Source organism: Larus michahellis, chromosome 2, assembly GCF_964199755.1.
Source record: "Larus michahellis chromosome 2, bLarMic1.1, whole genome shotgun sequence".
NCBI classification, from domain to species: domain Eukaryota; kingdom Metazoa; phylum Chordata; class Aves; order Charadriiformes; family Laridae; genus Larus; species Larus michahellis.
In genome coordinates, this window is record NC_133897.1 from 91,011,953 (window position 1) to 91,029,141 (window position 17,189).

The 17,189-nt window shown below is 40.1% G+C and overlaps 1 protein-coding gene across 10 annotated transcripts in view; it reads left to right on the forward strand.

Moving 5' to 3' along the window:
• Positions 1 to 17,189, forward strand: part of CTNND2 (catenin delta 2) — a 683,266-nt gene that overhangs the window by 589,821 nt on the left and 76,256 nt on the right. For all 10 annotated transcript variants that reach the window (XM_074576184.1, XM_074576187.1, XM_074576188.1 and 7 more), the window contains one exon: positions 6,220 to 6,393. In XM_074576184.1, the coding sequence (XP_074432285.1) occupies positions 6,220 to 6,393 (174 nt within the window). The remainder of the gene's footprint in view (positions 1 to 6,219; positions 6,394 to 17,189) is intronic.

A 17,189-nucleotide genomic window follows, 5' to 3' on the forward strand; every position in this document is an offset into this window, starting at 1 on the left:
CCCTACTGGGGGAGGGAGGAGTGACCGAGCAGCTGCGTGGTCCTAGTCGCTGGCTGGGGTTAAATCATAACAAGCAGTTAGGGAAAATAACTTGTATGGTCCAATTTCAGTAAAAGAGCCAGGGAGTTGTCATTAATCCTTATTTTATTTCTTGTTACGCAGCCCATCATATATACATGTAGATTATTTAATTTCTTTTCCGTTCTTCACAAAGAAGAAAGAGGCTGACTCCTTGGTTTCACACTCCCCTCGAGTTCCCCACCTGTGATCATTCTTGGCAGTCCAGAATCTAGCCCAAAATCTGAGTTTTGATAGGAAGTGGCACTTTTGAAATGAGCCTGACCTTCTCTTTCACCTTCTGTCAGGAGCCTTAAGGTATAACAGCAACACTTCAAGTCATATATCATTATCAATTGACAGGCACACCTCTTTAGCATGCTAGCTAAATGGGCTGTAAATTCGTCTATCCAGGCGAAATAGGAGGCTTAAGGCAATAATATTTCAAAAAGAATAAAAAATAAAGCTGTGAGATATGCTTTTTCGTGTGGTGAGACCACTATTTTACCAAGTAGATTTCAATACTCTACCAAGCCATACCAAATTAATAAACACAGAAACAGAGAAATGGTGGTGGCTCCTGGGTTTGGCTAATAACCTAAACTGGGATTAGGGATGAAAGATTCTGCTACCAGTATGTTCTGCTCAGGGAGGATATTATTTTCACTTGTTGCTTCCTTGTCTTGCACAAGGTGGTTATGTCAAGTATTGATTAGCAAGAAATCAACTATCTTGAGCGGTTCCTTACAGAGCTTCTTAGCAACCATTTCTAAATTCCTGCTTGCCTACACAGAAATATCCCATGTACCCCGGGAATCTCTCAGTATCATGTTTAACCAAATTGGTTTTGAAGTCAAAACTACAGGGTTATTAAGTATCATTTGTATTTGTCAATTTGCGGAATATAGTGCAAAGCCCATTAGCTTCAGCTTCCTGTGGAGAGGAGAGGGGTGAGGAGAAGGAGGTGTAGTGATATGCCAAAAATTGTTGACCCTGGACTGAACTCCATCCTGTTTTATTTGAGAGGGGTCTGGTTTTTAAGCAAAGACAAAATGCACAAATGGAATTAAATTATTTTTCTTAGCCAAGTGTAATAATATTAAAAAGTTGAATAAAGGCATTGACAATTATTTTAAGAATGTAATATATAATCTGAAGTAAAATTTAGATTTATTCATATCTCAGATTAGTAATAAAGATTCAAAATATTGGAATGTTTTGAAAGCACTCTAAAAACCTTTCCCAAAATTGTGAACGCCGTCGGATCAAACTGGGCAGGTTACCCTTATTTATGCAATAAACTGTATCTGAAAATTATCCAGTTTTCATAGAATCGTCATGGAACGATAGTAACAATATCAAAAGATATTTTGTTGGGAGTACATGTTGCTGGACCACAGCAGCTCTGCCCTCTCCCACCCTACTCCTGTTGTCTCTGTGTGAGTGGACACCTTCAGTTACATTCACCACCTTTCTTTAGGCCTGGATGCCTAAACTGAAATTTGACTTGATTTAAATAGCGGCATTCCTGCCTTCTTTGTATCAGCTGCATGGCATCCCATCGCCCCTGGAAGCAAGCTCTGTGATTTTGATGAATTTTTGTTGCTTAACTTTAGATTTCTGCTCTTGACAGCATTGTCCAATGCATCTCTTGGACAAAGGCTTCCAAAAGCGGTTGTTGACATGTGTGGGGACAGCTGTCATAGACTGCTGCAGCCACAGCCGCTAAGATACCCAGGGTGAGAAATCATTGTCCTCTTAGGGGGGCTGTTAGTTTAAAGTCATTTAGTCACTGCTGGGTTTTGTTTGAATTTTTTCCTAGATTTTCTTTTTTTTAGTGGTGGTATTTTGCACAGACTCGGGCCGGGGGGGGGGGGTGTGGAACACTCATATATAATAAATGAAAATAAAACACTGTTTTTGGAAAACCTGTTGTCATGTGATACTCCTTAATGACAAACACCACCAACTTGAGGTTGTTAGTACAAAACCCAAAATATGGAGAGTGCACTTCCTTACTGAGTTGAAGCTTTCCCAGGTAGCCAGTACAACTACGCCATAAGCGTAGATTTGAATTCACTAAATTGAGAAAGAAGGTGGTAGATGATCTGTTGTGTGGCACGGGGGAGCATCTCGATGAGTGATCTTTTTCTCCTCTCAGAGTTCCTTAGTAATGTGAAAACTTTGGAAACTTTATTAGAATACTCTTGCTCTAAAAAGCCTGTTGTTCTTAGAGATCTTTGTGTTCGGCTTTTTATTCTTCTTGACTTTCATCCTTTGTTTGCAGCAGTTTCAGGAAATGAGAGATTTGTATCTCACCCACATAACAAACAGTTTGTCAGCTTCGACCACGATATATGTGGGTAATTTCAGCTGAAGGAGAGAAGTCTGGAAGGAATATTTGTTTATGACTTTTTTTTCCTCCTTAGCATAAGCTAGGAAGAGTAATCGCATGCAGTCGTCCTCTTTTTCAGCGGCTCCTAATATACACACAGCCTATCTCAAATAGACCTTACTGATCATTCCTGATGGTCTGCAACAATACAGTAACTGTTCCGGTAATTCACTGGGTAGAGTTGTTTAGCACACGCTGCCTCGCGTCGTTAACATTGAGCAATGTGAACTACAAAGCAACTTCTGCTATGCCTTACCCACCATTTGAGAAAACGGACTCTAATATCATTTTGGGGGAAATTTTTTTTTTTTTGCTCAGGCAATGGATGTTTATATTTATGAAATGCAAAATAAATGGGGGAAGATCAGGAAAATCTCCTTTACAAAAGCTTCTTTTCTGACCTGTATCAGTCCTGCATGCCCTGCAACAGTTGGGCTGTACAGCTGCAGGCACAGGTCTCAGCTACGTGGAAGATGCCAGAAACCTTTAAGTCCTTCAGTGAAGGGTTAGCTGAGATCACACATGCAGGAGCAGAGAGGAGCTGAAACACGGAGACAGGGAGTGCATGACAGGTCATAGAATCATAGAATGGTTAGCATTGGAAGGGACCTTAAAGATCACCTAGTTCCAACCCCCTGCCATGGGCAGGGACACCTCCCACTAGACCAGGCTGCTCAAAGCCCCATCCAGCCTGGCCTTGAACACTTCCAGGGATGGGGCATCCACAGCTTCCCTGGGCAACCTGTTCCAGTGCCTCACCACCCTCACAGTAAAGAATTTCTTCCTAATATCTAATCTAAATCTCCCCTCTTTCAGTTTAAAACCATTACCTGTCGACCTATCACTACACCCCCTGGTAAAGAGTCCCTCCCCATCTCTCCTGTAGGCCCCCTTTAGGTACTGGAAAGCCGCTATAAGGTCTCCACGGAGCCTTCTCCAGGCTATACAGCCCCAACTCTCTCAGCCTGTCTTCACAGGAGAGGTGCTCCAGCCCTCTCATCATCTTTGTGGTCCTCCTCTGGACTCGCTCCAGCATGGTCCATGTCATGGTTGCTTGTGCTCTCTACCTCCCAGAAAGTGTCTGCAGTTCTGTCACCCTTTATCGCATGACCTTGAAGTGGCTTCCATAGGCACAGCACGTATGTTATGCGTGGTTGGCAGTGACAGTCTCCCTGCGCATGCCGCTCTGCTGCTCTGGGCGCACGCACGACATCTGAGGAACGGTGCAGGACATTATCCAATGTCACTGGATTTACTGCGCCTTCCCTGCAGATGCAGGTGCGGTACCAGAGACTTCCATCACCCTTACAAGGACCCTGAGGCATCACAGTGTCTTGAGAAAAACGTCTTCCCCCACAGTTGGTGATAAATTAATACAATCATGTGCTAAAAGAGAGTAGCAAGAAGGGCAGGGAAATGCAGTAATCTGTCTCACATTTTTTTTCAAACGTTTTCTCATTACTGGGCAGAATGGCAAAACCACATTAAATATTAATTTATCTGCAAGTATCATTTCTAGTGCTTTATAAGTACCAGCACAGCACGAACATATATACAGCTCTATTTGTGTCAGCTGATTTTCAGCAGTCTTTGGGCTTGTAAATACCTGCGTTTAAAAAAAAAGTTACATCCACACATAGGTGTAAAAAATGTATGGGGTTGATCTGATACCCTTGATATGTTATATGTACTTTGTCTGTGACATACTATTATTAGTACCCTGTGCAAACACTATTCAGTTGCGTGATGTGTCCATAATTTGTGCAAATCGGAATGAGATGGATGAAGACCTGAATTTGTGCCCTTAGACATCACAAGTCATTCGTTAGTGGACTCAGTAAGGTACAAAGCCTAAAGCCGGTGTGAGGTCAGGTTTGACCTGTAAGATAAGTTTCTCATTTGTTTTCCAAAAAATTCTGCCAGCGTAAATGATTGAATTCCAAGAGTTAAAATAAGAAGCAGGCTTTAATGTATTTTTTATGAGCTGACGAGAAGTCATTTCTGGCAAGGATGGTGATTTATATGGAGAAAAAAAGAGAACTGAGTCACATGCAGTGAAATCAACCTATTGGTTTAAAGGCAGAAATGTATTAAAAATATTCAAAGGCACAGCCCTACAATAGTGTCATTTAAAGGGATTGTTTCTCTAGAAGGCAATTTTCCTGTAGTTTCGCAAGCACCACTGGGTATTGCTGTGCCAGTTCTTTTAAACTATGGTAGCTTTTGCCCAGCGCAGTGAGTTTCGTATCTGAGCAGCTTTCTGGTTTTCAGTAACTGCTCGTGTGTATTAAGTGGTCCCACTAGCTTTCTACTTTGGTGTTTCTTCTGGTTTAATTTAGAAAAAAATAGGGGTTTGCATTCTTAATGGTAGTGATCTAGCAAAACCTTGTTAAAATTGTGTTAGTTGTTTTTAGATAAGACTTGATTGGTTGTCCCTTCAACTATACGTAGATTTTTAAAATTAGCTTAAATAAAATGATGATTGATAACTTCCTGAAAACAAGAGATTCTAGATCTTTGCTGTGCAAGTACTGTTGTGTCGTTTGACTTCTAATTAAATTAACTTTTGCAGATCTAAACAAGGAATTAATTTGGTTTGGGCTATCTTTGTATCTCTTGTAAATGTTTAATGTTAAGATACACATTTTTTATCTACATAATCACAGTAAGCTCTAACCCGAGGCATGAAAAGGTTTACTTTGTATCGTGTCGTGCAATCTGGACATGTCAGAGGTGTTAGAAAAGAGATTGCATTAAAAAGTTGAGGCTTGTTCCTAACAGTAGTGTTAAGGCTATGAATTTTCTAAATCCCTTTATCATTACAAACCTAAGCAAAATATACGTTACATAGATAGAAAACACATTTAAGATTTCATTAAAAGTGCATGTTGCAGCTTACTTTTGTTTTAAAAAAACACAAAAAAGTCCTTGATTTTCCTTCTTTTAAGATATTTCAAGCTTAGGTGCAAGTATTGTGCATTCCACTGGAGAGGTGAATCACTGTCCTCCTGGAATAAAGTTTCTCTTTCTGTTAAGAGTGGGTTTTGGGCAATAACCTGCGTGTTGTCCAGGTTTTAATATTGCCCATCTGGGATATCAGACTAGGGTTATTTTCATCGCAAAACTCTCTATGCGATGAGAGAAAGAGTCTGGTCTGTGGGATGTGGTTCTACTGACTACATCGGAGTCTCAGACGGGGCGGCTGGCTGGCTGTACGGCCAAATGCCTCCGGCACTCGCACGGTGAGAAGCCAGAAGAAGTTGTGAAGTTGAGGAAGATTTGTCACACTTGGGCTTTTCAGGGGACGGAGGGCTCATGGCCTTTGGCGATTCAGTTTGCCACAGTAGTGTTTCATGGTGTTGTTTTTTTTTCTCATGAGAAGAGAGAGAATGTGGAGAACTGAGCAGGATGGGAAAAAGGAAAATCTCTTCTTCCCATGCAAGTTCTAGATTTGCCTCTTAAGATACGTTCACATTCACTGGGCTTCCGTTCCCACACAAAAAAGTAAATGCAGTGAAAAGTGGTTTTGTTATGTCAGCTAGCTAAAACACTATGATTTCTGCCAATGCTGTAGCTCTTCTATAAGGAGTGTTGAGTAGGAAATTTGGGCTCTCTATGAAGAGTCACAGGATATGCTAAAATCGAGAACGGCTGCTTGCAGGCAGATGCGTTTGTGTACGCACACGTAGATGTTACAACTTCAACTGCGTCAATTCTCAAGTATTTTGCTGTTCCTCGCTGACAATCTGATTTGTACTTTCCAACAGTGGGATGGCGTAGGACCTCTCCCAGACTGTGCAGAACCACCCAAAGGAATCCAGATGCTGTGGCACCCTTCAATAGTCAAACCCTACCTCACACTTCTTTCTGAGTGCTCAAATCCAGACACGCTGGAGGGGGCAGCAGGGGCACTGCAGAACTTGGCTGCTGGGAGCTGGAAGGTAGGAATATTAACCTGATACGTCTTTCTTTTTCAGTTTGGAAAAAACCCTACAGATGACAGCAAGCTGGTGATATATATGTACCTGAATGCTCCTGGTAGTGGAATAACCTTCTGTTTTCACAGAACTATCTGCAGTCAAATTGGGGATAGTATTTCGAGTCCTCTGAATTGATACAGATAGTCATATCATAGCAAAAGTTGGCATGCAGCAGTGAAAATCACATAGGTCAAGTCAAGTATGAAAAATTGCTGCTGAAAACCAATATCCAAATGAGGAAAAGCAGCTTCTTTATGAATCTGGGTGACAGAGCCATGAAAAATGAGCCAAAAATATCACCAGTGACAATCAAATGAAACCATATTGTTCTGTTAGTGCAGAAACTGGTTGACATTCTGTCTCTTAAGAGAAACCAGGCAAGAGCAGAGAGCAAGATCAACACAAGTAATCTTACCTGCTTTTTTAAAAAATAAGACGTTATTAAATACAGACGTTATTAAAATACGTCGACAATATGATTAAAGATGTACAATAAGCAAAGAAATGCTCAATCAAAGCACTCTATTCCAGCTAATCCTACTTTTCAATTATAGTCAAAAGATACATTTTTCTCCCTTGTATTATTTGCAGTGAATTGAGAAAAAAATTAAAACTCATTTATTAGATTTTGAAAATAGTTCTAAATTTAGAACGAATTGGTAAAATTCAAGATAACAGTTGAGCCTGGTTTACTTTTTAGGGCAATTTCTTTATTGCTTTCCCGATGATAAACTGGCTTGATTGTGTGAAAGTGCTTACTATCGAATCCTATTGTGTAAATATAATGCGTTGATTTTAAGTTAACTCTCAGTGGGTATTTTTCTCATTTACTATGAAAACACACATGTATGGAGAAACACAGTTATCAGAGTTGAGTCTCAGAAGGTATCCGGTTTGGTTTTCAGCAGTTGGGCATTCACATGTGATATGTAAATACCAATTTAATTAGGCATTAATTTTAAAATGTTAGCCCTGACACTAATAAATTGGGGTTTTTTTTCCTATAAAGTTTTATCAGAAGTTGAGTTGGCACATTCAGTAGATTTTCAGAGGCATGTGATCTTTTTTGAGCACTGTGTTCCACATGCTTTTGACTATAGCATTGAATGATGTATGAAATAAGTAACAAAGTATCTGTCCGGTGATTTTTCTCCTATGAAGTGCTACGTATACACTGCGCCTGAAAATCATTATGCTTTTATTATTCTCATACTGTAGACCACATCAGATTGTGTAATCCTGGCACAGAAACACGATAAATGCACTTTATGCATCTGGGAATGGGTGTAGCCCTGCTCCAAACGAGAAAACAATGCATGCGTATTTGCCAGGACTAACAGGCGTGCTAAAATCCAAGTGGTGCCCCTACTCCCATTTCTAATAAATCTGTATACCTGTCATCCTTTAGTTGGCAGAAGTGTACAGGGAGGGGAAGGACGGCTCCGCAGAGCTCTTTGGCAAGTGCCGGGTTAGAAAAACTGATCTGAACTTTTAATACCATCCACGCTGATACCATGGGAAAAGCTCAGTTGTTCTCGTGTTGCTGCATTTTTCCAAAGATTCACCAATTCCATTACAAGTGATGTGCAGACACAGAATTAATATCCTTAATTTCACATGTCATACTAGCCATTTTTGTGAGGGGAATAATCCTCTTTGGGGATTACATAAGCATTGATGTTTCCACCTTTTGACCTCTCTTTTCTACTGCTGCAGTCTTCTGGATATAAAATGACTGAAATAAAAGATAGAAAATTCTTGAAAGAAGAGGTTATTCCTAAGGGAGATTTTCATTTTTTTAAGTTCTTCCAAGAAAATGTAATTGTGTAAAGAATAGGAAAAGATTATTTTTTTTTTACTTGAAATTTTCAAGAAGAACTTTTAAGATGCACTGAAAGAAAGAAAAAGAGCAAACTGCATTAAAATAAACAATGTTGCTATTAATATTAATAGCAAGAGCAATTGTGGGGTTTTTTACAGTTAGCATTATTTTAACGTCAGAAGAATCCCGGTGCAGCAGGCATGTTCACGCGCTGGAAGATGAAAATGAAGATACGGTCTCTTCCAGAACACAATACAGTGCTATTGATACATATGCGTAATTCTTTCCTAGCTGTTTCACCCTGCTGGTTCCTCTGGTATAAAGGTGTCTGATCCTCTTCAGTGACCGAGAGGTAACACTTTTAACACAGGCAGTGCTTAACCAATGCCATTATGAAGGGAAAGTGAGCACAGAAAAGGAAGCCTGAATAATTTTTAAAAATAAGAAATTATGTAGAGGATTTAGATAAATGTCTGCCCCTGGAATTAACAGATAATATGTGTCTAAATCCCCTAGACTGCTTTCGAAAATTTCAAACACAAAAAGAAAGCAGCAGTTCGTAGCTTTAAGGATTAATAGCTGAGAGAGGCTGGAAGTTTTCATTATTTCAGGGAATATAGTTTCTCATTGGTACGTGCACATAAGATCAACACATGCACGTAATAAATCTTAATCTGTAGGATATTTTTAGCACTGGTTCAGTTGCAGAATTTCCTTCTAAAATCAAATACTAACGAAGAAAAAAGTGTGACATATATATATATATTTGCATATAATTTTTCTACGTCAAGGTAAAACACTTTTGACCAAAGTCTTGCCATATATTAATTACCCATCTGCAAAATAAACTTGTCTTTTTTGGCTGTGCAATTATTACCAGAACCAAGGCAATCTATAACAAACCAAAAAAGGAGCGTATCGGTGACAAATACATTAACAAGTCCAAATGAAAGTTTACCAACGAAACAGGATACTGATACGAGGTATGAGGAAGGATATTTTCAATGCAAAAATGTAGCCTGGGATAGATCACATCTTCCTGTCTTAACTTCGATGTTTATTCTGGTTCTGAAGAAGAAATTGACAGCTTATATACAAAGCAGAACTCATTTTGGAAGAGGCTGTTTCAGGTGAATATGGAAGTTCCTTCATCTCAGTCTTGTGTACCAAGACGTCATTACACAGGGAGGACGCTGGTATTGGGATCTGAAGGAAGCAAACCCATTCCTTTCATGGAAAAATACATGCATATCCCCACCGATCTGTCTTTTTTGTTTGTGTACTTACTTGAGGCATCTACGCATAATATGAATGGCCCTTCTGGGATAATATATATGGAGACATCCAAATACGTATGCTTTGGAGTGGGATTTGACAAATTGAAGTGTTCCGCATCTCTGCCAGGATACCGCTCTGTTCAAGGTCTGACTACTGCTTTGCGCAGTGGCCTGTAACACTGGCAGTTGGTCACTGCGTGTCCCCCTCCTGATGGGGCTGATGGCCACTGTGAGTACGCACTCCGAGTACACACACAACCTGACAGCCTGCGGGTCAGTTGTCGGCGCTGTACGTGCACGAACCTCCCCCCTTCTGCAGAACTCAGCTGCGACTGGCGGATGGTTGGGTTTCTGTTTGAGGGGACTCATTGCTTCCCAAGATATTTTCTCCCATCATATCATAACCAGGGTAATTTCACTGTGTCCTAAAGGCTGTCTGCTGTCCTACAGGCAGAAGGAGCAATGCATAAGAAGGATGGCCATTCGTTTTGGTTTTACTTTCTTTCAGTGCCACTCCAAGATATATATTTTCTCAAAAGTAGACTTTTTTCTAATTATACTTAATATGAACTTGCATTTTAAAGCTGCTTAGTAATATGAGATAAAAATATTGGCAAATACATTCCTCATCAAGCTTAGCTGGAGTTTTCCCTGAGCAAATAAGGCTTGAGACAGGCCCTTGGAAGCAGTGGAGACTCTTTGCTTCCCATTAGGTATCTACTTTCATTAGGAGCTCTTTTAGTTTTCTTTGCCATATAATTTGGGTTTTGCCAAGTTTGTGCACAAATAAAAATAGGATGTTTGCTGACTCACTCAGCTGTATTTTGAAGACACTTGCCTGCTTCTTAAGAAATTTCTGTCATTACAGCACTTCAAACCTGAAGTCCTTTCTGCAACCTCTTATCATTATTTATTTTAATACCTTGGCTTAAAAAAATTAGAAGGTATAAAAGTACAAGACATCTTGTAAAAGGAAATCTCCATAGATCTTTTTATCTATAGTCTGGCATCAGTATTTTTCCTTAGATGGTGGAAATAAAAGTGGAAAGTTCTTTTTAGTTTTCACCTTGGTCAATGGGCTATTAATACATTAAATCTACTGAGCATGTAAAAAGTTATATGCAAAACGTCCTAGAGTTAACGATGTCAAGAATCCAAGGTTATGTCCCTTTTCAACAAAATTTGCTTCTCAGGAAGAAAGGCGATATTGGAATATCTGTACATTACTATGTCTATCTATATGTATCTGACAGCTAAATTTAGACTGATGTCAGTTTATCTGCCAGAGACATTTCTGCAATACCCGTTGCTGTGAACTCATAGAATCACAGAAGGGCTGAGGTCAGAAGGGACCTCTAGAGGTCATGTGGTCCGATGCCCTGCTCAAGCAGGGTCACCTAGAGCCAGTTGCCCAGGACCATGTCTAGATGGTTTTTTGAGTATCTCCAAGGGTGGAGAATCCACAACCTCTCTGGGCAACCTGTGCCAGTGCTTGGTCACCCTCACAGTGAAAAAGCATTTCCTGATGTTCTGCAAACCTCCTGTGTTTCAGGACCTTTGGTCCTACAATATTATCTTTTCTATTACATGCCGTTAAAAACACAGTTTTGTCACCGCAAGTAGGATTTCTTTAGTTTTGTCAAACCCTTCTTCATTCATATGATCCTGTTTTGGTTTAAATACTATTATAATAAATACCTTTTAAAACCAGGGAACAAGACCTACTGTGTTTTGTATTGGCAACATAATGGCTTACATTACAACAGGTAGCACACCTGCTCTGGGCCTTGGTCAGTCCCTTCTGTGTGCCCAGACTTCTGTCCCAGTTGCTTTTCAGGCTTTACAAACTTCCCTCATCTGCTTTAATGACAGGTTGACCAGTTGCATTTCCTTGAGTGTCTGTTAGTTCCTTGGGCTCCTCAACATCAGGAACAAGTGCTGCTCTGTTTGTCTTGCAGTCGCCTGAGGCCATAGCATTCGTTGACTAGCTCTTGCTACCTCCTTTCCTTTCACTTCCACATTTGATCAAACTCAGCAGGGAATGATAAGGCTCTTTGGATAGACAACTGAATGTCCTTGCCTTTGACCCCCAAGAGGTACAATACCCATGTGAATGGGGTCTATGGGTCATTGGCCTGATCTCTGGAGATAGCTAGATGAAATCTCAGTCTTTGTTCCTTAGGCGAGTTTGTTTTCTTAATTCCATCCTAGAGAAATCTGAGTCTCCTGGGAGCAAGAGCTCCATTAAGTAAATTATTAGATAAGGATACTGAAAACATAAAAGGGACTGATTCAGTCACAAGGTCAGTGCAGCTACTTCGAAGAGTAGTATGAAAAGAGTTTCAAGCTCCTTACTTACCATCCAGACACTTGCAGAAAATGAGTAATTATTGTCTAAAGCAGCAGACATCTAAGTTATCAATCTTCCTCTTATCAGGCAAGGACATAGTGTGTGTTCCTTGACAGACTTCTCTGATTACTTTCTTTATTTACATATTACTCCTTTAGGGTTTCATTGGGCTGTTCCAGGAGCAAGTTTTTGGATTACAGTGAAAAGGCTTACATTCATTTCCTCCAAAATACCAATATTATGAATCCTTACATGATAGGATAGAGAAGATCGCTTATAACACATCACCTAATCAACAAAGGCAAACTTCTAAAATAACCAATGCATTATTCTGTCAGGAAATCTTACCTGGATGGAATCCTCAGCATAGATGAGGCAGCATCAATTAATACAGAAAAATGTATTGGCTCTATTGGAAGGAAGACAAGATTAAAGGGACAGGACAATATTCAAGAAGCAAGACCTGCTGCTGCAAACACCTGTATCACAGACAGCATGGACATCAGTTAGTGGAATGGGATCACAAGTAGCTCATGGTGAATTCACACTCAAAGTACTTCCTTACTGTGCTGGGTCACTTTGCTTCCCATGAGATGTGTCACTTATGTCTCAAAGCCTTTCTTTTTTAAATTATATTAGATACAGCTCTTGGAAAAGTCATTGTAACGGCACTCAGATCATTTTGAATACACAGTACATACTTGTATTGCAGAACCAAGAATGACAAGGTGCAAGGGCAGTTCCTTCTGAGCTTTACCTTACTCAAATGTTTAAGATATCTTCTGTTAACACCATTTTAGTTTTCTCCAAGTTATTTCTTTAACTGTATATCTTTACCCACAAGATTTTTTCCTTTCTCTTTAAGCTTGACTGAGGTCATGGAGAAAGAGAAAAGTAACTAGTTAATACTTTTCTTTTGTCCCAAAACAGAGACATAGAGAACTTATTGGTGGCCTACCAGATGCAATCATTTCCAAGAACAAAACACTGCAGTCAGGGAGCAGAAAGTCAATGGAGACTGCTTGCACTCTTCAGAAACTGCAAAAAGATAACCAAGCTTGCAGAGCCTTCCTCTCTGTCAGGTGGTGTGACTTCACAGGGATCCCAGTAGAGTTATTTGAGTGAAGTAGATCTGTAATTTTCTAAGTGGAATGTAAAAATACTCTTTTTTTTCCTGGTGCATGTATTACATCGAGTATGATCAGATAAAGAGGAATACTGATCTTTGATTACTTGTTGATCTTTGGTTATTCAACATGCAATTCACTGCCATGGTCTATTGTTCCACAGCTGTTAGCATACAGCCCCTTTCTAAGCCTCTGACTAAGCAAATTCTGAGTCTCTCTAATCTTCCTGGTTCTTTTGGTAATTTAGTTTGCTTTGTCATGCTTGCTGCCCTGATTTGACTTTCATTTTGTAGTTTGTGTCTCATCAGTATCCTTTAATATCCGATATCTCAGTAGTCTTTGAGTCACAGCGTTGAACTGTACCAATACAATGCAAACTCTAGTCAAAACTGAAGTATGTGATGGTGAAATATTCTGGAGCTATTCCAGTAACACTGATGGCAATGGCAGGAAAGTGAATCAATTCAAAATATCAAGTGTATGCAATTGCTGGTATTCCTTGGGGCTTCTTTGTGGGTTTATTTTGGTGGGATTTTTTCTTTTTCATTTTGTGCTGGAAATTTCTTCATTTTTTTAGTTTGGTCCCCTGTGGTGGTGCTTCATAGGAGAATAAAGAAAACCATGTGAAACACTAAAAGGACCTAACTGCCTAAATGCTTTGCAATTTTTCTGAACAAAATAAGTTTTATCTAGATTAATTACTCTTTTGTTGAGTTTCAGCATAATGTAATCTTAATCCCCAGAGGCATTCAGCTCTGGAGAGGGTCCTTTATAATAATAACTGTGACAAACTAAAAAATAATTTTCCAGTTTACTGTATTTTTCTACTTAATTACCATGACAGAAATAAAAAGGGAACTACTAATGAAAGTGGACATAGAGATGCACTAGGTACCTTCAAAGTGATGTATAGTAGTTATGCCCCCTGAATTCAATTATCTGTAAAGAGTATTCATGCACAGATTGTGGCTTCTGTGCTTGTCTCTGATAATTTAGCTGCAATCTGATGCAACAATAATGATTTTATTTTATTTTTTGGCTCCTTGTTCCCTCTGAAGTGTTTGCTGCTCCCATAGGAGCCCTATCTCTTTACAAACTGAACAGTTATTTGATCGTTGACCCTGCCACTGATTTGTGGAGTAACAGGATGATTAAGTATATTGGCAGAGTGCCTCATTTACCTACTGATAGGCAGCAAATCCTTTGTCTCTTTTCTTTTTTTATGATTTTTTATCTCTTCTCTTTTATAATTCACTGAGCTCATATTAGCAATTGACCTGCAATGTGGAAATGCAGGCGTGTTTCACGATGGCTTTAGGCAAACAAAAGGATCATCAGTATACGCAAGAGCGAATCAATTTTTCCATTCTCTGCAAGAATAAAATAGCCGTTTTGAGGCATCTCAATTTGAGCGTTCCTGAAACCCGCACAGCGCAGCGTAATTGCTTGCAGAGACTTGTCCTAATTGGCAGCTTAAGGAAAGAGACACAGACAGTTCTTACCACTTTCCACTTGGAAAGTTCTCTGGAGACTGTTGAAACAATTAATAGACATTTCTGTCTTTCTGCCTAAGGTGCATGACTTGAAAACGCAGATGAAATGATAGCAAATCACACATTGAGGAGTCTGTGAACTTTTCCCAAAGCGGATGGTGTTCTCTGCAAAAAGAGAGCTGGGGGGGGAGAGGAATGCTCAAGGGAGAGGAGAGGTTTCGTACATACTTTTCTCTCTTTCCCCCCTTGTTTTATGTATGTGTGTGCATATGTGCGTCTGTAAAACATTAGATCTGGATTTTTCCCCTATGAAAACTTAGGAGCTGTATTTTTTACTATTGTGATCAAATTAATTGGTTCATTACGGATGCAGAAGGCTTGCACGTCATTTATTCAGTAAGGGGCATTATATTCTCTCTTTCTTTTTCCTTCTCAGTTGTTTCAGTGTTTCTCCTACGTCTTCTGCTCTCCCTCGGGTTAAAAAAATACCATTTTATAATTTATTTCTTTCAGACTTTTGTTTTCGAATGGATGATGAAAATACTACAACCCGAGAAGTCTGTTGTAAACCTGGGTTTAATAAAACAAGTGCTTGTGTTTTCCCTTAGTAGCTGACTAAAAAAAAGTCAAAGGGAAACTGTTTACTGAGGGTTTAATGTGGAGGTTTTTATAATATAGCGAATCATCTGTAAGATCGTTTTAGATTCTCTCTGGTATTGAATAAACATAAGTAAGATTTTTCTGCAAAACAAACGCCCCCACTGATTCCCCGTGTAATCCGTATTGGAAGCGCTGCATCTGCGATGTGCTTTAGCACTGAGGGACAGCATCTTTCAGTGTACCGCCTGCTGCCCCGCACTCGCACCGCAACCAGACGGGCTCACTCCTTTCTCAAAATAATCTCACTGCCACCATGAACCTCTCGCTCCGGCAGTCACCTCGCAATCACAGCCAGGGCAGTGGAGGCCTCTCCCCTGGGAGAGGTGCAGGAAATAGAGCAGTGGGAATTTTGTAAGAGCAAAGAGCTGTTGCTTTGGGTTCCCCCAGCTGCAGGTGAGAGGGTGTTTAACTGACAGGTAAACGCACGTTTGTTAAAACAGGAAGCTTAGAAAGATTAATTTGGTGATTTCATAGCATCCTTTATATTTAGTATCCCATTGAATTCAAGGTATAGGAAAGAAATTCTTTTTCAGCAGATACTTTCAGTTAAACTCACTGATGCTTAAGATATGTTTTAGTTTTTTATCTGATGATCACCCTCTACACTGGTTCTAGAGAAAAGACTGGAGGAGAGAGCATAGAATAAGATCAATCAAGAATTCTTCTCTCACCTAAGAGCTATTTGCTTTGCTGCAGAAAATGATGGCACATTTACATTTTAGACATATTACATTACTGTGCTCAGTGATGCCGAGAATCCCGTGGCCCGTTTACCTGACTTGAAAGCTTATCGTAACCATTATCACTTTTCGTCTACAGCAAAGTCCAGCCAGCTGGCTTTTGTTAAGCGTAGTTACTACAGGGGAGAAATAATAAAATATTCTTTAAATGCTGGTTCCTTTTCCTTTTTCCCAGTTTCCCCTGAGTGACTTCACCTGGAATGAGTTTGCACTCCAGATATTCCAACGTTGTGGCCCTTGGCTGTCTCCCTATCTACTGTTCTTATCATAAAATACATTCTGGCTGTTGCTGTTCAGGGCACCTCTCTATAGTATAAACAGACGCTAGCTTTTAAAGCGAGCACCGCAGCTGTGGTAAGCGGAGGCTGTATGCAGGGGTCGAGCACAGTGTGCTGACAGTGAGTGTGCTCACCTTTTTCTAATGCTTTATTTCATGGAATTTGTTTTTACTCTTCCTGTTTACGGAGAAGCACTATTGCAATGTAACTGTTCTTCAAGGTGTGACCTAACTGTTCTTTAAGGAAAGTTTGTCGAAAGAGGAAGGTCATCGTGATCTGAAAATCCTAAGGCTTATCATACTAGATTCTGAAAGACTTGAAATATTTCAAAGGCTAAGGGCTTCCAGAACTGTGTCTTCACCTGCCAGGTACGATGGCAGGATAATCATCCATGCCATAGCACTGCAAGGAGGGAGAAGCTCTGCTTCAGTAAATTCCTTTCAGCTATCAGTACCAGGAGCGTGAACGTGAACTTTATGAAAATCCCAGAGAAGAGTTCAGGATGTGTGAAGGAATATATATGCCTAGTAGAAGGCTTCAAGTGCCCTGTGCTGAGAAGACCTGCACATCCTGCAGGTGTCCAAACATCTCAAGTTTGGCAGTACCCATAGATTTTAAAACCACAAGGTCACGCTTTTGGTCTTGTTAACATTTTTTCCAACTTCTGGAGCTAACAGTGGAATGAAAAAGGGGATAGTATAGTTAATGTTTCATCCCTTCAGGTGCTGGGAACCCCAAGCTGTGCAGCAATGGAAGGACCCCCTAGTCACAGCACGTTGCACAGATCCCATCCATGGAGAGGTTCACTGGCATGATAGTCTTTAGAGCTCTTAGAGGATTTTCTTAGAAGCAAACAACTCTATTCATCATTTCTACTGTCAAACTAAAAGGATGTTCACAGGAGAGCACGCTGCTTCGTTTTGAGATGAAGACAAGGACATGCCAGTGGTGGTGTGATCATCTGCCAAGTGGGAGATGCCTACAGGTGTCTCCGATACAACCAGCCGCTG